We start from the raw sequence: 25,452 nt of genomic DNA on the forward strand, positions 1-25,452 counted from the left end.
AACGACGACAGGCGGTGAGAGATAGAGGGAGATGCAACGAGACGCGCCGTCCATTTAGAGTTTTGATGAGGAAAATTCAGTGTTCGAGTAATCTGTATTCAAGGGAAGGTTCACGTTGCTCGGCAGTGCACCTCGAGAAGAGATTGGCGAGCATGGTCGGTGAGATAGGTGCGAAATACTTGCGCGGAATATGCGAACAGCGACGACGTCATTCCTTCACGTTACAGGACTGGAGGTGTGAATTACGTGAATTAAGAGATCTGAATAATTGTGGTGTGTGTCTGTGGGCGATGATGGCCGCACGAGTTATTCGAGAAACGCGACAAAATCGTGCGGTTGGTACATTTTCCGGCAATATCTGCGTTCTTCGATTTCGTTTACATGAGGGAGTATTGAATTTGCCGATGCTTATCTCACGAGCTTTACACCGGGAATTTTTAAGACGCGAGTCAAAGAACGTGCGCTCTGTATAGCTACTTCTATAATAATATGTAGATTATTATCCAGACTGTTATTGCACTGCCTTTTATGCTTCAAAATTTTGACGAGTTTAAAATTGAAAACTGATGGTGAGATTATTATTTTTCTAGAAAACTGAGTTTATAAGATACAAGACGTTTTAACTGTATAATTAGCAAGTATACTAAACGATAAAATTTTATTTCTTGAAAATGTGGCGAAGAATTTCTAAAATAATACTAAAATTGATACGATTTTTGGCCCTTGACTATTAAAATTACTTCATATTTTAATCATTTATTTTATATTTTTACAACTGCATGCATATTTAATTAAACCTTTTTATTGAATAATTTATATTCCATTATATATAAATTTTATATCTTTTTGTAAAAAAGCGTCCGCGTTTTCTGTTTGATATAGTTAGATATTCAAATAAAAATTACTAACTTAATCATATCACATTATTGTTAGATTTTAAATGTTTATTTCACAGAGACCTCGATATCAAATACTTTGTTTCAAAATATATTTAGACATTAAATATTCTTTATTTATTTTAACTCAAATTATTGTTTATAATTATATGAATTATATGAAATATATATTTTATGGTTGCACAAATTGCTCCTATAGGTAATAAATTCTGAGATATGATATATGAAACGTACTTTTTATCTGTGATAAAAATGCAAGAATAAACTATCATAATATTAAAAAAGTAAAGGTAAATTTTTATAGTATACGCACATAATGTCTCGTTACAGTTTAATAAAAAAAGTTTGGATACATATTACATATTTTACATATAAAATAAAAGATTAAATATATTCTCACTTAATAATTTTTAACGAAGATATTCAAATTAAAATTGCAGAAGGGATCACTGCAGGTTATCAATGAAATATCGATATTACATAAATGAAATCTGCGTATAAACGAGTAATATGCATCAGATAGATTATACTAAGGGAATGCAAATAGTTACACACCGAGTTTTAAACTCGTTACACTTAAACGGGCTCGGCAAGGTTCAGGATTACTTCACTTTACGGCGCTATTCCGCCCTTCGCCTAATTATTCATCTAATTATTCATCTTACCATCGAAAGCGTTCTTGAATAGTCGAGAAATTCTTTGCGTTCAGTCTGCTTAAATTATGCATGGAAAATCAAATAAACGTCCTTTTGAACGAAACTACAAATTAATAATTATCAAGGATTGAAATAGTATTTAAAAATAACCGATAACATGCTTCTCAATTTTATTTAATACAGCCGAAGTAAAAAACGAATTAAATGTGATTAAATAAAAATTTTTTAATTATTTTAAGCTTACGTACTTTTTGTATTAAAACTTTCCAGTTCAGAAACACGTTGCGCGTAAGCGCATTGAACAAGTTGTTAAACCCCTCTCTATCTTGCCATTTATTATAAATAAATCCATCGTGAGCCTCGTCGAGATTATCGTTTATCTTTGCACGTGGATGATCAAACGGAAACGCAACGAATATCATTTTATGGGGAAAATATAGACGATAAAGCGATAATAGATTAATGTTCTTGCGCTTTCAACGTAACGCTAATGTACGCGAATTTTGGACGAATTTCCCGCAGGAGGAAGAAAAATAGATAGCGCGGATAGTGTAAGCAGTGTAAAATTCGCGAGAATATCTATTGGGATTGAAAGCATAATTCTCCATTTTATATTAATAGTTATATTAATAGTAATAGTTTATTTTATATTAACTTTAATTAATTTTTATGTTAATTAATTCATTCATTTTAATAGAGTAATACAGAATAGTTGATTTGAATTAATTAAAACGTTGCCCAATCTTTTATCCGGTAGACCGTATACACAAATGGTCAAATAATATCATAAACTATTTTACATGCTTTATATAAAGCTCTTTATACTCAACACAAAATCTTTCAATATTGTCGCAATTCGATCAGAATAGTTGATTCTGATTGATGAATTGCGACAATATTGAAAGATTTTGTGCTGAGTTTAAAGAGCTTTATATAAAGCATGTAAAATAGTTTATGATATTATTTGACCATTTGTGTATACGGTCTACCGGATAAAAGATTGGGCAACGTTTTAATTAATTCAAATGTCGAAGAAAATTAAAATCTTTTAATATTTGGAATTTGGATTTTTCCAGTGGAGTTATTTCTGTGGCATTATTTCCTTTAAAATTGTTATTTGCTCGAAATTTTTCTTTCTATACAAATTTTCATTTTTTGCCGCTCGAGCGTCAAAAATAAAAATTTAATTTAAATAATTTACTGAAGAAGAAATCTTATTTATGAATATGATGAAAGTTGATAGTAGTTGTCGAGAAACCTTTCTAGAAGAGAAACCTGCATTTCCGCTTGACATGCTAGGCTAACGATAGAGTTGGTGGCATTTCATGGTCCCGCTTTATCGAGTCAAAATGGCTTTGTTGACAAAGAGTAACTCGCGTGGACATAAGTTGCAAGAATCGTTCGCGAGTATTTCTCCCGTTTCTGACGTCACGGTTCGACCCGGCTTATGTGGATATTGACGACCCTTAAGACGAATAAGCTACCGGTGTAACCGGATAAGAGCTGAGCTATTGTGTAATTGAGTTTCGTATCGTGCTTCGCGTAACTCGAAAAGGTAGCTTACATATCTCCGCTCTTTTCGTTCGCTTTATATTCCGGGGGGGATAATACGTTAGGTGGAAATTCCGCACGCCGCTGATGCTCCTCTTGTTCTCCGGAAGATCATCCTGGCTATTTTTTAATTCGTTGCGCGTTAAAGCATTACAGTCCCGAGTTGCGCGATGTGGTAACATTATTACCCCGAGGCCAATCTTGCCTCGTGTAGCAACGCACGCGCGATTTTGCGCTTTTGTATGCAGATAAAATAGCGGTGGGCAGAGAGAGCGCGCGTTCTCTCGATTATACAATTTTCGATCACGGTTAAAGATTATTAGTATCGTATTTATGGTACGCGATGAACGATTATCTCAAACACCTGAAATATTTGTTAATCGCCGTATTTTTTTCATGTCGCGTATTTCTTATAGAATTTTATCGCAGTTCCGTATTGAATTACATACGCAGTTAATTATATCATCATTAGATCGCAATTCCATGTGCGCGCTTTTAATAAATTATTTGTTGTGAATACGAGATGTTTCTCGTGATAATATTGCTGAAATAGGAGCAAGCGATGCACTCGTCAATATCGCTGATATTTTCATGAATAAATTTGGTATTATTTAAGTCAATTATGCGCATTCATTAAGCATTGCCATAAATAGCGAGTGCTGCCAATATTTTTAATTTTACAACTTTTTAATGTCATTATCGGCAGATATCTATTTATTCGAGAAATATTCTCTACGCTGAAATTGAAGTAATTTAGTTTCAAAGTTAAGCCCGCCATATTTTTAAGAAAAATTTGTTTTTAAACTGCTTGTCTCTGCAATACATAAACTCTGTCAACGCAAAGCGTTTGATCGTAGAATTTTTATATGTAATGTTTAACAACACAAGTAAGCGAACTTTAACTTTATTATTAATTAAAAACTGGGTGCATTCACATATTGGTACTACATTGCATACTATTTACGGTGAAATTATTTTGAAATTTTCTCTTATTAGAAGATTATATGAATATACATTTGAAATGCGATTCCCAACTAAATATAATTTCCAAATTCGAGATGCAGTTTCTATTACCTGCAGCCGTTTCCGTTAGCGAAGATTAGTGTATATTGCAGGTATAATTTCATGAAATTTTACTATATTATATTGTGGAAATTTCTTGAATTAAACAAAAATTTTAGAGAAATGGGATTCGTATCAAGTTATTAATTTGAATAGTTATTATATTAAAACTGTTTAATTATCTACAGTAAAATCTACAATTAAATTATAGTTTAACAATGTTGTCTGTTCTCACAACATTATTAAACTATAATATATACGAGTGAGTGGATTAAACTGGTCTGTAAGCGGAATTAATAAACGACCGTTTTCAATAATTTTTTCAACATCCTCGAGTAATCTTGCTTGAAAGATTCTCGAAATGGTGAATTTTCTTGTTTTATTACCGGCAAGTGACCCGCGATATCGAGCGGTTCATGCAAATAGCGGGCGATCATTCTTTCAAAGCGCAAAAATCCCGCCGGCGCGATGGGAAAACGGGGGAAATCCGCAACGACGTGGTGAACTGCAGCTGGCAACGGGTCTTTCTTAACAGAAGGTGACCCACGCGCGCGCTTGGAATTATTGAATCATCCCGTGTATTGTTATGCGCGTAGCAGGGTGATTGGCTGCATCCTGCCCATCGATACACACCGCGATCACTCGCGGATGCGAATTCCGCGCTCGTGGTCGCCGCGCACGGGATCATTGCGCCGCGCCACGTATTGTAGACTCCACTGAATATCACGATTGTAATCAGACCCCAGCTGCGCGCGCTACGCAGAATTTCGAAATACGCCAAACAATTCGCGCGAATTTGTTTTTCTTTCTTTCTCCCTCTCACCCTTTCTTTTTTTTTGCTTTCGCTTTTTGCGCCGACGCTTATGCCGCGGTGGCCACGCATTGGTGAAACCGGAAAATGTCGCTCTACTCGGAGCAATGTTGAACTTTCGCAAGCGCTGCCTACAACGTTACAGTGCACGCGATATGTAAACTAACTTTTTGACGTATTTCTCTCGTTCACTTCGTCATGAGAATCGAACGTGCAACTTGTAATTAACTTCTTATAAGCTACGAGAGATTATTCCCTTTTCTTTGACTCGTGTATATGCATTGAAAATTATTATACGTTGTAGGTGTTTGTTGAATTGTTATTGACATTGTAGAAAAAGTAGATTAGTTCTCTTAACCCTTTGACTAGTACGCGCCATTATATCGATTTTCCATTAGTCTGTCCTTTGAAATAAAATACGCCGTTGTAGCGGCTTCTTTCGAAACGAATTTTTGGGATTGAATTTTCACAAGCGCAGCCTACACGTTACAGTGCACACAATATAACATTTTTGACATATTTCTCTCGTTCACTTCGTCATGAGAATCGAACGTGCAACTTGTAATTAACTTCTTATAAGCTGCGATTATTCCCTTTCCTTTGACTTGTGTACATGCATTGAAAAGTATTATACGTTGTAGGAATTTGTTGAATTGTTGCAAGTTATTGACATTGTTGAAAAAGTAGATTTGTTCACGGAGAGACCTATATGGTTACCACATGTCTAATTAGGGTTGGCACAACCCCAATAAATAATAATAATTGGGACAGCTATATCTGTGGTTGTCATACCCACATTGGTATAAGTAGTGGAGAGAACTATATGGGTTTTGTGCAGCAAACTTAGTGAATGCTGCAACACAAAACAATGTTATAGCCTACTATTTATACGGCAACATTTTAATTTTGACTAATAAGAATTCTTCAATGCCGCCAGCGATAATTAACAACGTCAGTATTTTCTTGATTATACCTGGCATTTTTAATAATACAGAAAATTTATTGCGGAAAATGTTACCTCAGCCAGGGTTTGAACCTGGACCTCCCTACACTCTAGGCGGGCGTCTCACCAATTCGACCACCGAGGCATATGATAATAATATTTGTCGCAATAACAGTATAAAGATGTTGCCAACGCGTCTATTTCGACTTTGTGAACTGCGCGCCGATAAGGGTTGTCGGCCGTACGCAGAACTGTCGCATACGCGATCTTTAAGTTTTCCCTCCCCCCTCCCCCCTTTCCCATTGCGTGGCAAACACCATGTTTCAGGTCAATGGTGTATAATCAACTAATTGGAATTCTCCAATGTCGCCTCGGTGGTCGAATTGGTGAGACGCCCGCCTAGAGCGTAGGGAGGTCCAGATTCAAACCCTGGCTGAGGTAATATTTTTCGCAATAAATTTTCTGTATTATTAAAAATGCCAGGTACAGTCAAGGAAATACTGACGATTTTAATTTTAGCTATATTTTGTTACAAGTGTAAACGCCATTTAGGACCTGGCACAGATGGAGGTAGCCATTTGAATTGCTATATGAATCCATACACCGTATTTTTTCCATCCTGTCCTGCACACCGTTGCGAACGGACATAACGCAGGTTTTTTTCGTTAGGTGGAAACAAGCTGCTATCTCCATCTGTGCCAGGTCCTAAATGGCGTTTACACTTGTAATTGATTTATATCTTAAAGGACCGAGTTAAAATTTTAGTTAGTTATTTTTGCCTTAACCGGTCTTTCCGTGCTCTCTTAACCCTTCGACTAATACGCGACATTGTATCGATTTCCCGTTAGTCTATCCTTTGAAATAAAATACGCCGTTTTAGTGGCTTCTTTCGAAACGAATTTTTGGGGTTGGATTATAAAACCGCCACTTTAGTGGTGTACCTCGATTTTTGTCGCTATCAAGCAGGAATGTTTTTCATTGTTTTTATCTGCATTTGTTTCATCGAGGGGACATTCGCATTTTTTAGCCGAATTCCGCGGCTAAGTGTTCAGCGTTTACCGAGTACCAAGTACGTTTACCGAGCTCCGCGCTCAGTCCAGTGGCCAAAGGGTTAACATCGTCCGTTTCGAACGCAGAAATTGTGGTAATTGTTGTTCCTCAATGTGCACTCAAAAGTAGAAACGTAATATGCGTACTTGCTAGACGTTGAAGTTTAAGGTCTTGCAATTCTGATTGAAATTCCAAGTAATTTAGGATTGCACGGCACCGGCTGAAGTAGTGGAAGTAATTTATGATCTTACAAAGCTGGTAGGCAATAGAACTAGTTTGAGCATTACAGTCTAAAGTCAGAAGTGACTTAGCATTGAAATGGTCTAATATTGTATAATACAGGCCGAACAAGTATTGTAGATGCAGCGGTGCGTTTTGCGCAATGTTAGAAGGGAATTAAGTCACTGTATTACGGAAGCGTATGTAATACGAGGAAACACGTAACGCGGAAACTTGGAGCACGGTAGGTTCTTACCCGGGGTAAAATATTCTCATTTCGCGATATCTGCATTTGACGTATCGGCACGAGAAACGTACGCATTTCGGGCGTACATATAAGCCCGTAAAAGCCAATCGCGAAGTTATCGACTATCGCGTATCGAAAAATAGCTGTCTTAACGAGTTACCGTCGAGAAACGTACGGAGGGTACGGTGTACCGTCGCCAGACAAGAAGAGGTGAATTCCGTCTATTCTATCGGCGTATCGGAGCTGGGCGGGGGAAAGTGACATTAGCGGAGGAAACGACACTCGGGCTCTTCCTGCTTGTACTTATCCGAAGTGGAATGTTCACGATGCTTGTACTTGACACGTTAACTCCGAAAACTTATCCGCTCTTCGGGAACGCGGCGCGCAGCCCTTTCCGCGGGCTGCCGGCTGCAACTTGGGGTAAGTGGATGCCGCCGCGTTGACGAGCCCGTCAAGGGACGGCATTGCGACAGGTATCCCGCTTTTCGGCAGCGAAGTGTCGACAAACATCGGGAGTGCTTTACGTGCCGGCGCATCGTCGCGCGCGCTCGCGCCGCGCGAGTCGCGCGCAAATGTTTGCCTGTCTCCCGCCGCAATATCTTGCGATTGCGGCCGCACGGCGGGCGTGCGGCGAAATCGGGAAGACGGGGGAAACGTGCCACATGCCGTCACGTTACTCCGCAGGGTGACATCTGCCACGCCGGCACACTCGACTGCGACGCGGGAAAAAGTTTGTTTTTGGCAACCGGGAAGCGGTCAAAAAATCGGGGTGAGAGAAAAAGCCGTCCGCGCCGCGTTCACCACGTTCCGCCCGGCGGTTTCCTCGTCGATTAACCGGCGGCGCATATGGGGAACCCGCACTTTATTTTCTACTCGATCAAACGCCACTCGGGACGTATCGTTCTGGCTGTTGAACGAAATCCTGAATCCCGCGAAATCGTCCGAGTAATTTGACTCCGATAAGACCGGAGCGCTATCTGAACAATCGTATATCCGCTCGCTGAACGTCAATTTTAATGAGTATATCGAGTTTCTGTTTATTAACGCCGAGGCTTGCGCGAGCAACTCTAGTTTCTATCTATTATAGTTCGCGAAAATTATCTTGGAAAATAATTATTTCAGCAGCTGTGGAGTCCCCACTCCCGAAAGTAATTTATGAAGGCAATTTATTAAAAGTTACGATAATTTGTCGAGAGACATTTATCCCCTGTCCCTCCGTCTCTCTTTCACCCAAGTTAATTCGAAGCTAATTATTTTTTTACGATGTTTCCTACGCTGAGCACACTTGTTGAAGTGTGCAACATTGCGAAATCAATGCACCGCGCGCGGCAATCAATTATCAGCGATTTTATGCGAACAAGTTTAATCTTCGCTTTATGACCATCAATTACCTTGATAGCCTTTGTTAAATGGAGTTTGAAAGATACGCTCTTTCTTCGCGGGGAACGAGACTCGATGCGTCTCCGCGATAGAAGGCTTCAATTTACGTTTCCGGCTGTATAACAGTAGCGCCGTAAATGTCGAAAAGCGGATAACTTTTAGAATTATATTTATTTGTCGAGTTTTATCGAATAACATTCCCGGCCTTTTCTACCATCTGGTGCCTTTGGTATCAATCAAGTTAGTACATCTTTGAGAAAAAGGGGCTTTAGATTTGGTGGACAATCTCCTCTACATTTGGGTCACGATACCTCTTCTCTTTATCGCATCGTGACAATCTAGATAAGGAGCGAGAATCATTGATACAAGAGGAGGAAAACGGCGGCGGTGCAACATGTACCTCTCGCATTGTTGGTTGATCAATGGGAAGAAGGGAAGAAAAGCCGGAGCTACAACGACACACACGGACCGCTTCAATTGAAAAGTTCGGTCCTCATTCGGCAGTCGATTCGCGTTCGTGAAACTTGCAGAAGGAGGAAACCCGCTCGCTCCGGCTTACGTGGAGCGCTGCCAGACAAAATTAAAGCATCGAGACTGGCAAGGGATGGTAGTCGTGCAAAGTACGAAGCGGAGCCGTTTATTTATGCGACAGCATAGTTATAACATGCGCTGGCCGCAGCTTCCCAAAGTAAACGAACGCTCTTCCGATACTCCCGGTACTTTCGACTCGGTAATCGAATACGTGTAAAGTCTATCGGCAAGAGAGAATCCGACCGGGATTTTCCTGCTTCCAGTTTACTACCGTTGTTTCTCTCATATCAGCGGAAAGCGGAGGAAAGTCTGCTTTAGTTGCTCCCGAGGGAAGTAGCGAACGAAAATTTGCTGCATTTTTGCGCAGCCAAGTTTTGGCGTTCCCTCTTCTTATTTTTCTTCGTATCAACTCGGCTGACAGATTTGTCTCGTGCAGTCAGCGCGGCGTTGTTATCCGCTGGAAATTTAAGTCTCGCGAGCGTGGGGTAAACCGCTGACCAAAATTGTGTCCACCAAATGCCTGCTAATGCATAAAAATTTTGACAGTAATGCCCAGTGAGCATTACTTCATCTTATTATCTTATTTTATCTTTTTAGTTAACAAATAGATTGAATAATCGACCCAATTGGCAACAGGAAACTTCCTCTATTCGCACAACATTTCGGCCATGGGTTTTGGCCCTTTTCAAGTGCAATCAACAGATTCTAGTACGGCATATGGTCAAATACCATTAGACCCACTAGAAATATCGTTACGGAGACATTATATCTCTCTAGAGACGTGTGATTACTGTATGGGCGCAGAAATGCGACTGGAATCTGTTGATTTCACTTGAAAAGGGCCGAAACGTTGGGCGAATAAAGGAAGTTTCCTGTTGTTTCCTTAACTAATTACTGGCGATTAAATATTTCCAAATTTTGTATCTTTTTAGATTCTTTACAACCCCAGCAAGGCTAAGTAACACCTACTCTCTAAAAATACATCGATGAAGTATCACTGAAAGCAGTAGTCACTGATTTACAGTTGTAAGTATATACAACTGGAAGTCGCAGCCCAGTGAGAAATGATTCGTCGATCGACGTCGAAATGATGTCGAATCGACGTCAATTCGACGGTGTCGATGTCGATTCGACGTCGTTTCGACGTTGATCGACGAATCATTTCTCACTGGGAGTAGTATACTTACTATATAACTGTAAATCGGTGATTATTCACTGTTTCCAGCGATAATCCACCGAGTGACTTTTAGAGAGCACTAATGCCCAAAAAAATGCCTAGTAATACCGCAAATCTGTACACCACAATGCCTTCAGCAGTTTACCCCTCGCTCGCGAGAGACCAGCGTTCGCACACTCTTAAGCGTGCACCGCCAAAAATTGGAGGTACACGTTATAATAAAAAGTATACGTGTAATTACGAGGTACATAAAAATTCACCAAAATAGAAGGGAAGATAGTACCTCGAAATTAGGAGTCTTATTTTGAGAACACAGAAACTTGTCTTGCTGGTGGATGCCCACAATATAGACATAAAACGGAAGCTTGATCCACATTATGTAATTTGCGAATGTACTCTGTACATTTAATTCTTGGTACTGGCCACGAAAAATGCCTCAAATATCTATATTACAAAACGCGTCTATACTAGAGTCGAAATTTTCACCCTATGTCGAACCTTTAATTCTATTATAATAGTGGGACCTGAGACAGTAAAAGAGGTCGAACTGCAAGTACAAAATTTACTCCTGCTTTAAAACTGATAGTGTCGGAAATTTTTACTTTTGCCAATTTAGCATTAAAGTAGGTCCTTTTAAGTAGGAGCTAAAGTAAATTTGTAGAATTAAAGATTCAAGGGAGGAGTAAAAAATATTATGTCGTCAAAATAGGTTATTGCTAAGTAGGCGTAAATTATTCGTAAAAGTGTCAAACTAGTACCAAAATTTTGACTCGGGTAATGTATGTAATATGCACTTCGTGTCTTTAGCCGACGCGATCACGCAAGCGTGGCACGACGAAGGAAGATAATAACAAAAGCTATCTCTCGTTGGCATGGAGACAGGTATTTGGAGGTACATTGTACCTCGTACTACTATAGAAGGTACGTACGGGAACTACTTGTACCTCCTAAAAATGTACCGTGAATTTATAGACGATACCTCGAGCGGTACCTCCAACTGATCGTTATATATTCATTATTATCTCATATAACTTGTACCTCGTGCTAATGTACCGGGAAAAATATCTTGTATCAGCATGTATCATAGCTCAATTGTACTTGAAAAATTGTACCGCGAATTCGGCAGTACTACGCGATAGAAGATTAAGAGTGTAGTGACGCTTTTCGTCTATTTTACCAGAGATTTTTAATTGCACGCGCTTTGTCCAACTGTGGGTCTATGCGGGAGCGAACCTTTCGAATGCGTGCTACACGATCGCACGAAACGGCGAGAATGTAGAAGCGGGTGGTAAATGAATACGGCTTGATAGAGCGCATCGTGTCGCGCTGAGGCGAAGGCGCGAAAACTTTTCTTATCCAACGCGAAGTTCCGTAATCATCGGACTTTCCGCCTCACTTTCCGCGGCACCTGCCGCAGCCGTATTCACGAGATTGCTTTGTTAGTTATTTGTCGAGGAACTCGGTTCACTGCGACGAATAGACGTTTAATGAGCTCGTTCCGTTGTAAAATGTTTGTATAACTTATCGCCGGGTCTCCTTCATCGGCGCGCATCATTATCCGCTTCGTGTTAACCGCCGGAATCTAACCCGCTCGTCTGCTGGGGGACTCTACAAAGAATCCGCCGGCAATTATCAGCGCACTCGGAAAGCTTTCTTGCTTTGTAGACGCAATGCCATTAGGCGAGCGGAAGATTATTGTATATGTATGGGATTACCTGCATTGAGTAATTATAAACGTAATGGATGATTTGACTTTCCAACCAATTCCAATCACTAACGCCGGATATGTTTTTATATATATTTTATATTCCTGTATCGGAATTTTTCCGTTTATACTTATTTATACATAAAAAAACAACCAGAGAGGTAGGACCTGGTGCATTTATCTAATGAACCGCGAGTCGGTGTACTGTGCCATATCGAAGGGACTTTTAGGAAAATTTCATCTTGCGCTTTAATCACGAAGATATCAAGCGTTAAAAAAGTGTATGAAATGGTTTTCTCATGAACTTTTTCCCTTTCAAACGATAATTAAGTTCAAATTCTTTGAAAAGTTTGCGATTAAAAGTAAGGGAAGAGGGTGTCTCAAGCACTCCGTATTTTCTCTCCATCTTGAGAAAACTCTATCGCTTTGTCACGATGGGAGAACGGAACGAAAATGCGCTCATTGTAGAGAGAGATAAGAAAACGACGGTACACAGAACTAACGACGTGGTTGCGTCAGCCTGCAATATTGCGAATGAACAGAAATAATGATATCGTCTGCGCGTTTCTGCTATTTTTTCAAACGGCAGGGCCGCCCGCGTTCGTTATTCGAGTGGTGCTCGGCGCGTCGTCGTCTATCCGTTTGATCTGTCATCGAGACAGGTGATACGTAACAAAGCGCGACGATTGCGCAAGGTCCGGATTACGGAAATGGAGTACTCACTCGATTCCAAGACCGTGGTTATAGTTTTGATTGTCGGATCGCTATAAATTCGAACGTCGAACCCGAGCCTGTCTAACGATGCCTTGAGATCCAGAGTGTCCTTTATGGAGCCCTTTCTCGTGGCCATTTCCTCGAAGTGAACGTGGTTCAGGATAAGCGCCACTCCTCGTCTTTCATGCTTCATATGGTAGTCTTCGGCGATCGGGTCGAAATCGACCTTCACAGCGTTTTGCGCATCGAGCCAGTCCCTGCTGGAAAAATATTCCAATATGCTGAGAAGTTGTCGAAGCTCACTTGGGGGTATCTAGTGACACTCGAGTTTAATTGTGAATGCTAAAGGTACATTATTTAAAGTTGATACGTTAAAACACAATGTTTTGTTTTCTGTGTTTTAAATGCGAGACCCAACGCAGGAAATTCAGTTTGCTTCAATAACAATGGTCGACATCTTTTGAAATTATAATTAAGTTCGTGGCGACTGCAACATTACACCCTCGTTATCTTATCGTAGAAAGTTGGTAATGTTATTCCGAAGCTGAATACTAAAACGAATGCTTAACTTCACGGCCTTGTTTCGTTAATTAATGTTGGAAATGACGCTCTGTGGAATTATCTTGGAACATGTTGAAGGTTGTGAACTTTTCACGAGTTGCGATATGGTTTGTTAGACGAAATAGCGTAGATAAAGAAATTCACTGCCGCACGTTGCACGAGATGCGAGAAACAAATGATTTCGTAGTTCCGCTATTAATAACGGAGCTGCGGAATGAAATGAGCGGAACTCGGTATAGTTATTTGTATCTTGGTTGGATCTTAATTAAATTTTATTTTCTCCGTCGAAAAAGCGTATTTCAAAACGGAAATATTGTATTAACATTTTTCTCCTCTGGATATTTTACCGCGAATTAAAACGCTCGATACCACGAATCGCAAACGTTACGCAAAAATCAACACAGAACGATACGCAAAAATCAACAGGCTGGAACTTTTGGATGAGAAGACTGACGCGATAATGGTGGAATATTTTATCGTAAAATGAAGGAAAGGAAGGTGCGAATATCGTGGTGAAGGTGTATACAGTACTTCCATTATTCTTTAGCATTTTTCGATACTTTTGTGCACTAAAGAGATTCGCATAAGTGCATACATTAACCGGAGTATGTTGCACACACAAAGAAACAAGGAGGAAGAAAGAGAAAGAAAAGCAACACGGCGGACGGAATAAATGTCAGTAGCATTTAGTGCAACGTCTCTTTGTGCAGTTGGTGTAATTAGGCGGTAGCTAGTTGTGGAATTCCGACTTGAGGACAGTAGCAAATAGATGGCCCGGGCGATGGCGCGCAGCAAGGAAGAAAGTAGAGGAGGACGAGCGAAAAGGAGGGGAAGAAACGGGCGTTTCCGGAACGTTTTGCCTCTTTGCGGTTGGTTTCGGGAGGGGAAATATCGGATCATTTCTCTTCTTAAGGCGAGGCGGACGGCAAAAGAGGACCTTACCCCGGAAAAGTGCACCCGGTCTACTTCGTACTTTCCGCTCACGTGCGCTTACGCAGACGGATATCCTGTTTAGCCGTGGGACTCGGGGCAGCGCCGCGGCGGGATCATACCGTGGTCAATTTAATTTCAACTTAGATCGCAATCGAGAACTTCCGCTGCGATTCGACGGCGTTTTATCGTGCGGGAGCTCGGCCCCTCGACTTTCCGCGGCTCTCGCACGTACGCGCGATCCAACTTTCGCGAGTTACCGCGATTACGACTGTTCCGGATCGGGCCGCGGCTACACCGGTCGAAAGTAAATCGGTGGTATTATTGTACAGAATAGCGCGAGGATGCGGAGGTGGAATTGTCTGAGCCCCGTTGAACTGAATGGACCGTAAACTCGAAGCGTTTAATCCTCGCATGGTTAGATGCGTGCTACGTAAAAGTTCGGCCTAGCCACGGCGAAATGCAGACACCGCGCTATAGATGATCTAGAATAAACATATTAAAGTTAGGCAGCACTTGCAAAAATTTAGATCTTTGTCATCATTTATTCGTATTATAATTGTTCTTGTTACTGCTTTTATATTCGCGTTCTATGCTGATGAAGACACTTTGCTTGTCGAAACGTCTATATAGGAAAACATTCTGTTGAATTAAAGAAAAATTAAGTTGCTTGCACAAACGTTACTAATTTGCTCAATTGTATTTGCTATAGATTTTAATTTTAAACATTGAACTAAATATCCCGATTATTATACGACAACTATTCGACGTGTTTCATTCATTGACACTGATGTTGTTTCAACAATTTTGTTTCAATTAAACTGATATTGTTGATACAACATCATTTTTGTCCGTGCATATAAAAAGAAATACACATGTAAATGCAATGCTTTTATCACTTATCACCTAAATAAGCTCGTCATTATTTTTGACCTCGATATTATTTGTTTTTACATTTGACCAGCGTTTCCTTTTTCGCAATAAATTTAGTTGCAAGTATTGACAATAAGAGCAAACGAGATTATTTGTAAGAAGTCTTGCTCTGAGGAGGAAATAATTTTCTATCGTAGCGCAATGCTGGCAATAATTTCGTAGATTAAAATGAATTACAAATATTAATACTCTTCGACATCCGGAGCTATTTTGTATCGTCTTTCGTTTACGGATTCTTGCGCCGTGGTTTTGGTTTATTTAAGGAAAGAGTTGTCCTTTATTCCTGCAAACTGATTCATTCTACGACTAGAAAATATTCTATACGATATTCCGGATTTTGTCAAAATACTTTCGTTTTATTACCGTTAGATTAATGATGTAGAAATCTTTTATTTTCAGCATCACGTTCCACTGCTCTTTCTAAAAAATGTAATGGAACTTAGCCTATCTCTCTTTTTCCCTTGGTCTTTCCAAATTTATGAAATTTACTTATTTCTGCACGTTTTATAACTACTGAAAAATAATTTAGCTTATTTCCGACGAAATACTCGTGAAAAGAATCATATTTCATTTGTCATGTTGCCAGATATAAAAATTCAAGGAAATTACGTTATACTATAATTTCGTTCAATACTGGATTAATTTCACGCGCGTTTAAAATTGTATCTTGAAAAAGAAGTAATGAAGACCAAAACTTTAAGGCAGAAAAACCGTAAAATTAAAAAGTCAGCACAAGAGTCATCGCATGAGTGGTTCTTATGGATGGATACGCTGGCATATACTCGTGAATATATGGAAATGGCACACACACACACAACCACTTACGTAGTCATCGAGAACACTCGAAATATATAAGGGATGTGTGTGTGTGTGTGTGGGTGAGAGAGAGAGGGGGGGGGGGGTGGATGTAGGGGAGAACACAGAACGGATGTGACAAAACCACTGTGGGGCGCTTACGAACTAGTCATAACGTGGTGAGCCAGTGGCCATTACGAGACAAATGTTCGTCGTGGGAGAAGTGAGTTACCGGCATTACCGCGAACACTGCGGCGTTTACTTTGGGCTCTAAAACATTTTGCGCCTAACGGCCTCCAACTCCCCGCTATTATGAATATAAATCTACTCCGCCGTGGCATCCCACCCGTGCTAACCCTCGTCCTCTTCGGTATCCGACAATTACACCGACCATGCGTTATGCGCTGCCGCGAAAATAAGCGCGTAACGCGCGTCGGAGCACTATTTTGCTGCCACCTGTGTATGAGGATCTCGATAAAAGAAGAAATAATGCAGTGTCAGGTAGACGATGTACCTAATGCATCCTCGACTTCGTGCGATAAACTCGATTTAATCGCGATTGGAATCAGAGTGTCCGTTGCTTTGGACGATCTTGTCTCGAGATTGGTTCGAGATGTAGGAGACGGCAGCGAATTATAACAAAAGTCAAATTTCCTTTCGAATGGCGTTGCGATCAATAGAAAGAAATATTTTTGCTAGAAAAATAATAATCCGCAGTTGAAAATATTAATATTATCGATCACATGCTGTCACATTATACAGATTACGAATGAGTAATGTATGCACAGCAATATTTAAATGAACGATAAATTGAAATGAAACCAAAGACATTTGTAGTTGAAAATAAAATGAGAGCAGTGCAAGTAAATAAGAAAATAATTTTAGTGCATCTTTAAGCGTTAATAAACATTTTATTATATTTGAGCATTAATATACTATGTATGTATTTGCGTTATAACGAGTGCCACACTGTATTAAAACAGATAAGGAAGCAATTGTCTCCCGAATTTCTTATTAGAGATAAAGAAATTGGCCGTTGAAAATAAAGCGCGTGCAAGATAAATCGTATATTTTTAGTATGTCATTACATTATTTTTGTCATTTCTGTTAACGGGAACGAAAGCTATAAAAGACGAAAGATCGCCATAAAATTGTGGTGTTGTGCTAATAATTTAATTTGTCCCGTGTACACATAATTTCGGATGTAACTTATCAGTTTGCGGCAAAGATTATAAGGGGTCGTAAGGTTAGTGGCTGGTGCACCTATGTGTTTGCTGTAGCGAGTGAAGGGGATAAGAGACGAAGCGTAGAAAGCGCTGAAAAGCGCACCTATCAGTCGCATGTCGATTACTTGCAGTGCCTCTATATCTCTGCGCTTTATATCGGTCACGACGTGACGAAGTGGTGCTTACTTTGCCTTCCTGAACGGCCATCCGTCCGGCACGCTCTGCTGCGATCTGTCCGGCGTTGAAATACCCCGCTGTTTCTGCTGCGGAATGCACTTGTCGTCCGCCTGCATTTTCCTTGCCGAGGTTCACCTCCTAACGATCTCCCAATTTGCGTTTACCCGTTTACTGCCGTCCGCGCTCACCTGCACGCCAAAAGACACGCCTCGCGCGCACCGAATTTATCTTATCGGGGAAATGCCTGATAAAAGCGTCGCCGATAATACTCGACGATAATCTGCAGCACTTCCATGTCTATCGAGGACAGTTAAACGGCTGCATGTCACAGATTTCTGCGGACGTTCTCTGATAATCGGCACTTCTTGCATTGCGCTTTGAATTCCAGTAGTGAATAGCGTATATTATCGGAGTGGACATTGGAATTGATTTTTCTGGGAAAATAACGCCAGATAAGAAACGTTTACCACATCCATTGCGTCGCCGGCTGGCCAGATAAAGATCGTTTCCCTGAAACATATCAATCGAAAGCTTTAACTTTAACATCTTTTGATGAGTGCGTACGCATTCGTGTGAGTGTTTCTCCGTTTATCAAAGTGGTATAAAAGTTGTATACTTGTACCACTTTTATATTAACTACATTTAATATACTATCATATATTTATTGTTTTATTGCTATATTACGTATTTATTTGGAATACAATATTGCTCATATTATATTTTCTCTTATTGATCCGATAATAATCGTCAATAATATCTCGAGTGAGCGTTAAAAATTTTGTGTTTAAAAAGTAAACGTTTCAAGAAAGAAAGAGAGAGAGAGAGAGAGAGAGCATCTTGACTGGATTTTTTTCTTTCTCCGAAGTCGCATATCCAAGTAGAACTTCAAGTTTTCGCTCTTGCTCTTGCTATAAACAACGGACTCATCGCTCTCCTCGTGCAATTTCATGCAGAGCATATTGGAGTTTGTAACGTGTTTGGTCGGCATGCGGCTTCTCGCTATTGCGGGCGACGTTTCAGGGCTTCGGGCGTTCTACTTTGCCGCTACTTGACGATCGACCGTGTCGTGTGGCCCGGCAGTTAATCCATAACGGTATTTGAATTGACGATGCATGGCTTTTAGTATGATAATGACGAGTGTGGTTTATGGGTGTTCTTGCGCGAAAGGAAATCGGCACTTCCCAGCCGGTGTTGTGGTCCCGGATCGCCGGGTCCTGAAATAGGGGACGCTCACTCGAGCGAGCCAATCGGTTTTCTATGGGATGAAGGGATATCCAAACGGACTGGTTGCGTAATAAGAAAACCGCCGGATATCAGCGGTATTTTACACGAAAGCGCCCGCCATTGAACATTGCCGTGGGGATTTATGCGCACGAGTTTGTTCCAACCACCACCTTACGTGTTGTACTGATCGACCTTTAAACTCGATTTAAACATTAAATCCCAAGAGGTCCGTTGCAGTAGCTAAATCTTGAATATAATTTAAACCGTTTGCGTACTTCTATACAATTCGATTTTTCGTTTGTACCTTTAATAATGAAGTTAACAAAGTTTGGCGCAAAGTGCAAGTAGCTTTAGTACGGAAAATAATTAAAATTACTCATAACGATATTAATCAATATATTACTGTTAAGATCTTTGCATAATCGTATTTGTGACAGCGAAGAAAAATATGATAAGCTGGAAATCGCGTAATAATCTTTCATGGAAGATATTATTATAACTTTGTGGAAAATTATCTTACGACGCGCTATTATTACGATATCCCACTATTCCCGATATTTTTCCATTGGTAATTTTTCTGTACCGATGAAAATTGCTATTAAAATATTATTGGCCGAGAGCATCGAATTGGACGTTTTCGTTAATTTCCGCAGAGAATGGAAGAGCGGCAGTTTTTATCCGCGAATCGCCAGCGGTAATAGAGCACAGCTGTCGTTTTCATCAAAGCTCGGAGCGGGTTGAGTCGAGTGAGCCGATGGACGGAAATGTCCATTTGCTCGTTGCAGTGCTTACCCTAGAGCGCTGAAAGCGACGTGCGGTTCCTAGACAGCGGTGACATACTTCGCCCCATATCCTGTTACCCGACGAAAATCGCCAGTCATGACACATAGAGGCGACGTCCACTTACATCGGAATTTCTCTTTACCTCCGCAAACTTATCATTCCACCCTCGATGCTCCTGACGTTCGCGGAACTTGATGTATGGAAACGCCTTATTTACGTGACCACGGCGGTGTTAACCGTGTGGGCAATCCGCAAAATTACGGCCGTGAGTAAACGCGAGGTAAACTTGCAACTGAAATTCACGCAAATTCGAACGAATTATTTCCGAGTGTTCCCGTTGATAGTCGCAAACTTTAACGTCGAAAGAGATATTTCATTAATGCGAAATGATCGCTATGCGGCAGATCCAGATTACATCATCCATCCGAGTTTAATATGCGAGCAAAATATCGTTTCTCTTAATTCTAAAATATTTCAATTGCTTCTGCGATTGTAAGTGATTGAAATTCAAGAGTATTCATTATTTCAAGTTTCACGGAGATACGAGCGGAATTAAAAGTATATATTTCATTAAATTTTTTACGTGCGTTAGCAGAATTTTGCGGAAGGGAAATTGATTGGGGGCATCCGTAAATGAAATGAAGTGCAAACCGCTTTTGACCTACATAGTTTTTATATCAGATACAATTGATGGAAAAATACATATCCTCTCTTTCGCATAAGTAAACATTTCTCAGGCTACAAAATTGTATTACTCGGTTACGCGAAAATATACAATTAATCGCCGTTATTTTGTTTTCAGACGTACAACATGGACGCCCAAGTTGGCGAATCATCGGCATGTGCGACGGCACTCCTCTGCGGAGTTAAAGCCAATTACGAGACCGTTGGTCTGGATTCATCGGCACGTTTCGAGGACTGTTACTCTAGCTTCGAGGCGCGCGTTCCTTCGCTTATTAATTGGGCCCAGGATCAAGGTGAGTCTTCATATCGACACGACGTGAGAGTAATATTTCAGTAGCCGCACAAACGAGAATACGAAACGCGAAGCGTGTGTAGAAACTTGTCAGGCCGGTATTCATAGTCGAATCTTATATTTAAGATCGTCTTAAGATCATCTACAGATACTCTATAGCCAATGAAATGCTCCATACAGTATCCTAAGACAAACTTAAGACGGTCTTTTTAGAAAGGGATGAATATACAGCTCGTTTGACTGAAGCTGCACAAACTTTAGAAAGAGACAACATACTTTGAGTGGTCGGCCTCTCTCTCTGTCGCCTTCTATCGTTCCCGTTACTCTTCTGTTACCCCCCTACTTTACTGGACAAAGGTGAGGCGACCACTCAACTATCAGCTGTCTCGTTCTAAAGTTTGTACATGTTCTCAACACGGGAGAGGTTGAGAACGCGCAAGTCTATTCTCACTGTGTCTATGGACACAGCGCTAATCTTTTGATGAACTCAGGATCGGCACATTGATTTGTCAGAAAGTAAAACACGTTCGCAAGGGCGGTATCTTGAATGGAAGGAAGGGTAACAAGCGATTGATAAAATATACATCCTACAGGCATATACAGATTAATCTTTCTAATCGGGTCGTTACTTTGTACCGAATTTCACGGCGCGGCGTTTACGATCCCGCGATCTCGTCATTATGAGCAAACGTAATTAATCTGCGCATACATCCAATTTGCCGGGGACGGGCGTTAAAACGATTAAACCGCCCAAACACGGCACACGATTAAATGCCCACGTATAAATTGAATTCGCGCTTGCGCGCCCCGCGCGCCGCGCCGCATGCACATGCGGCGCACATCGTATTCTTGGCGCGGCGCTTGACCGGAAGCCGATATCTAATTTACGGCTGGCGCTAATTGCACAAGCTAGAGCGATTCTGCCTAATGGAAGATTTCACATGCTGTTTATTAAATCGCGCCGTATATACGAGAATATTCTGGACGTGGTTACCGAACTTTCGCAGTTTCATGCCCCGCAGTTCGAAGCTCGGGTGTTTACGGCTTCGCTCATATACGCGTGTCATGCCTTAATTAATATATTTGCCGGGCAACAAATTAGAAAGTTCCAAGATTCTTAAAGCCAAATTGTTATATAACTTGCTTAGAGCACATTTTCATTCGTTTTCTTAAACATATTGTGGGCTTTTATCAATTATAATTTACCGAAATCCAAATTACGCCAAGCTAAACACTAAATAACTACAAATTTTGCATGTTAAAGCAATCGACATATACGAATCTCGACCATCACAACGTTCATAATTTGTAATTGAACGCGCCTTAATTTTCGAAGAGATAATCTCGAAGGGCCCGCGTAATCAATCCGTCTGTGTCGCCGTACCATTCGCATCGTGCCGTAGGGAAATCCGGGGTAGGTAGGTATGTGGGCGCGTCGCGCGTCAAAGGCGAGCGCGCGGTATTCGAAACGGGCCGTCTCGTCGACGGCAGTAGAAAATGCAATTAGAGAAAGGCGAGAAGACGGCGTTTCGCGACGACGTTAGCCGGTGCCGTCAAAGGCGTCGTTTGTTACGCGACATTGTCTGCCGTGCTGGATAAATCGCGCGAGCCATAATAGCGTTTTATCGCGCCGTACGCTAAAACGGCGCCGTAAAGCTAAATCAAAACTGTCGACGTGTACGTATACAGCACACGTACGCAAGTGTATTGTATGCATTGTATATTTCGCCGCGGAGGTTTGCTGGGTGTCTGCTGCAGAAGTAATTATCGGCGATACCGTTGTAATTGCTTCTACCACCAAATTGTAAGTTTATGAGTGGGCGTGCTGGCGATGGCGGCGAATTAACGTTACTCTCTCTCTCTCTCTCTCTCTCTTTCGCGCGCGCTCCTGCGCGATCATCAGTAATCGCTTACGGTTTGTTTGCGATGGCCGGTCGCCGCAAAGAACGATGCTCGGTAGCGCGCTGTAATCCGCTTGTAATGTAATTTCTTGCTTACGCGAGGCAGAGCGCAGATGTTCGTGAATCTCTCGCGTGCGTTAAATAAATAATAAACATCGCCGGAATATACGCTACACACCCGCTATCTACGCGAAGCATTTACGAGTTTCAGCGAGACGCGTTAGTTTGTCTGACGCGCGCGCGATCGCCTCATCTCACCCTCGGCTCTCCCTCTCGAGCATCTTTCTACTCGCGAGCTCGGGCACCCGCCGTCGACGGGTGAGAAATGGTTAATTGAGAGTACGAGTCTCCTGCCAATTACGCGGGTGTGATGTCACCGCGGATGGTCGGGACGGAGTGAGGGAAACTCGCAGCTCGCGGGACCAATTAACGCGGGGTTCTTTCTTTTCCTCATCATATATCGCGATATATCGCGACGGGAGCCGCGGCGGCGGGCCACGTATCGCTTCCGTACCCGTATCTACGGTAACGAACAGCGGCATTGTGTGTTTTTGAGCAGTTGACACGTTGCCAGGACCGGCCGGTGCGCCGCGACCCCGGCAATATGTATGCGAGTGTACGCGTTGCTGACACGTGCACCGCCGCGCGTTGTATGTACACGCGGGCATGAAAGGACGAGCTTGCTTTGGCACGATCATTAAGATGAATGGCCCAGCTGATTAATCGCGCGCCGTTTGCCGTTGACACCCCGGGCTTTCCGCGCGGCCGCGCCGCGGCTTTTTAGCCCTCTCGTCGGCGGTTTGTCACGTTCTTTAGCGCGACGCGACGTCGCTGCCGCCACGTGAGGTGATGCACGGCCGCGATGGAAATTCGACGTCAAATGAACGGGAAGAAGTGGGGAATTGAAAACAGAGGTGACAGCGGAAAAACGATGGCGCGGGATAGCGGGGATAATAAAGGCGATAATTGAGAGCGAACGGCTCACGGTTATCTATCACTCGCGGAATAATCGTCGCTCTCGCGCGATAAGGCGGGGGAAGCGTGAAATAGTAAATAGGGAGGGAATTAGGATGGATGAGGGAATAAGAAATGGCAATAGGAATTAAAGCATAATTTTGACGTATATAGTTTCCCTTATACATTTTACTCGTCCCGCGATATATATTCATTATATCGCATATCGACATTTTCTCTATTAATTCACTATGGCAGAGATATTCCCCGCTTACTCGCGACGATACAATATGATATCACAATTTCGACGTATATTGCTCTCCTCTTTTGTACATTTTACTTCTCCCCTTGCGACGTGTATTTATTATATGGGTGCATCGATCCTTTCTCCATCAGTTTATCATAACAGGGATATTTTTTGCACTTACTGCGACTGTAATACCAATACCATTAAGTATCGACACTTTAAAATAAAGTATCATCGGATCGATATCCGATTTCATAGCGGATCGGTGGAAGCGCCTATATCCTGTTAGATGTAAACCCGGAGATTCGAAATGTCATTTCCCGATATCGCGATTTCGCTAAGGAGTTGGCGCATTAAAGCGACTTCGCTCTCGCGAAAGGGATAAGTTGCGGGAATAAGGGCTCCCTGTCCTCGAGCTGCGGCGCGACTTACTACGGTCCATTTCGCGCATCTCGAGGGGCGAATCGGGGATCCCCCGCCGGTTCTCTCATCCGGCGCTCCGGAACTCCTTGAATTATCATCTTGAATCGCGGGTCGTGCACGACCTACGAAATCGCACCATCGTTTCGCCCATCGGAAAGCGGGGAACGAATTGGGTACGACCGCGGTGGATCCGGCGGACGATCCCGCAGGAATATTTACGTTCGCGAACCCGCCGACCCGAGAACATCTTGATGTAGGCCACCTCCCGTTCCCTTTCAGCGAAATTTATGGGCACGCATAAAAGAAAAGACCAATAACGTTGGCTGAATTTTTTCGCCATTCTGGCGTTAAGGATGGGGCCGCTCGGCTTTCTCCATATTCCTCGAGTGTGAATATCCGGGGGTGACTCTGAGACATTTTCCTCGCAAAAATTCGGCTGGTACACCAGCTGTTTTTGCAACTTTTAATTCGGAACTTTAGATAACTCGACAGCTAAGCCTCAAATTAAATTCCTGTTAAAGCAAAGTCACTTGAAGTTAACGAAGGAACAAAGTTCCGTACACTCACGCCGTTGCTAGAAGCCTTTGCTGCTTGCCAAAATAATTTAATTTCCGAAACAAGATATATAATTAAATATCTCTTTAATGACTTGGTTGTTTTTGTACAAGATTTTCTAAACTTTCGCTACTGGGATTCCAATTATTTGAAGCAACTGAAAAGAAAGGCGGATAACTCGTGCAAAAGTTTTATATCGTGATATTTATGTATAGTGCAGTGTACAATGCTCGCAGAATATACGCTCCACTTGCTTATTAACTCTTTATTGCGATACTAATATTAACGTACACTACGAATCACCGATGCCTTCCCATGAATTTGTGCACGTATCGACACATTTTGCATATGCATACATGGAAAATGTATACGTGTTCTACCTGTGCCTAAATTCATATGGGAAGGCATACTGTGATTTCTATTGTACAATTTGTATGACATTGTAGCTGGTCTGAAAATATCTTTTAAACATATCGTCAATTTGATTGTGGAGGTCGTAATATATGTTCCTCTGGTAATCTATCTCAATATTGTTCATGTGTACAGAGAGAATTTCCTCTTAAAATTTCTCCTGACAATCATGTGATCGTAAGACAATATGGCATTTTCAAGAACTTTATGTGTTTTCGAAATTGTACCACACATTTTACTAGTAAAATATATGCTAACAATAAGTATAATTGCTAGTGAAATGTACGGTAAAATTCTTTGAGATTCCGTGTTGTCCCGCGATGAAATAATTTTCAAAATCAATTTTAAGATAAGATTCCCTCCGTGTACGTCGTGAGTTACGGCAATTAATTTTTCTACGAAATACAATTGACC

The 25,452-nt window shown here is 41.4% G+C and overlaps 3 protein-coding genes across 3 annotated transcripts in view; 1 reads left to right on the forward strand and 2 right to left on the reverse strand.

Annotated features, from left to right (window-relative positions):
• LOC105568970 (caspase-1-like) overlaps positions 1-17,781 on the reverse strand; it is a 36,453-nt gene extending 18,672 nt beyond the window's left edge. Inside the window, exons 1-2 of the mRNA XM_012025056.1 lie at positions 17,574-17,781; positions 12,952-13,199 (exon numbers count right to left, since the gene is read on the reverse strand). Of these exons, the coding sequence (XP_011880446.1) occupies positions 12,952-13,199; positions 17,574-17,680 (355 nt within the window). The 5' untranslated portion in view covers positions 17,681-17,781. The remainder of the gene's footprint in view (positions 1-12,951; positions 13,200-17,573) is intronic.
• Positions 1-25,452, forward strand: part of LOC105568971 (alkaline phosphatase-like) — a 182,438-nt gene that overhangs the window by 104,138 nt on the left and 52,848 nt on the right. Inside the window, exon 3 of the mRNA XM_012025057.1 lies at positions 20,374-20,548. Coding sequence (XP_011880447.1) covers positions 20,374-20,548 — 175 coding nt within the window. The remainder of the gene's footprint in view (positions 1-20,373; positions 20,549-25,452) is intronic.
• On the reverse strand, positions 17,850-19,816 carry LOC105568968. Its single transcript, XM_012025054.1, has 2 exons — positions 19,581-19,816; positions 17,850-18,074 (listed from the first exon to the last, which is right to left on the reverse strand). Exons 1-2 carry the CDS (start codon positions 19,674-19,676, stop codon positions 17,862-17,864), a joined length of 309 nt encoding a protein of 102 aa, XP_011880444.1. The 5' UTR covers positions 19,677-19,816; the 3' UTR covers positions 17,850-17,861.

Source organism: Vollenhovia emeryi, unplaced genomic scaffold (assembly GCF_000949405.1).
Source record: "Vollenhovia emeryi isolate VEMERY1.0 unplaced genomic scaffold, V.emery_V1.0 DF939126.1, whole genome shotgun sequence".
NCBI lineage: Eukaryota > Metazoa > Arthropoda > Insecta > Hymenoptera > Formicidae > Vollenhovia > Vollenhovia emeryi.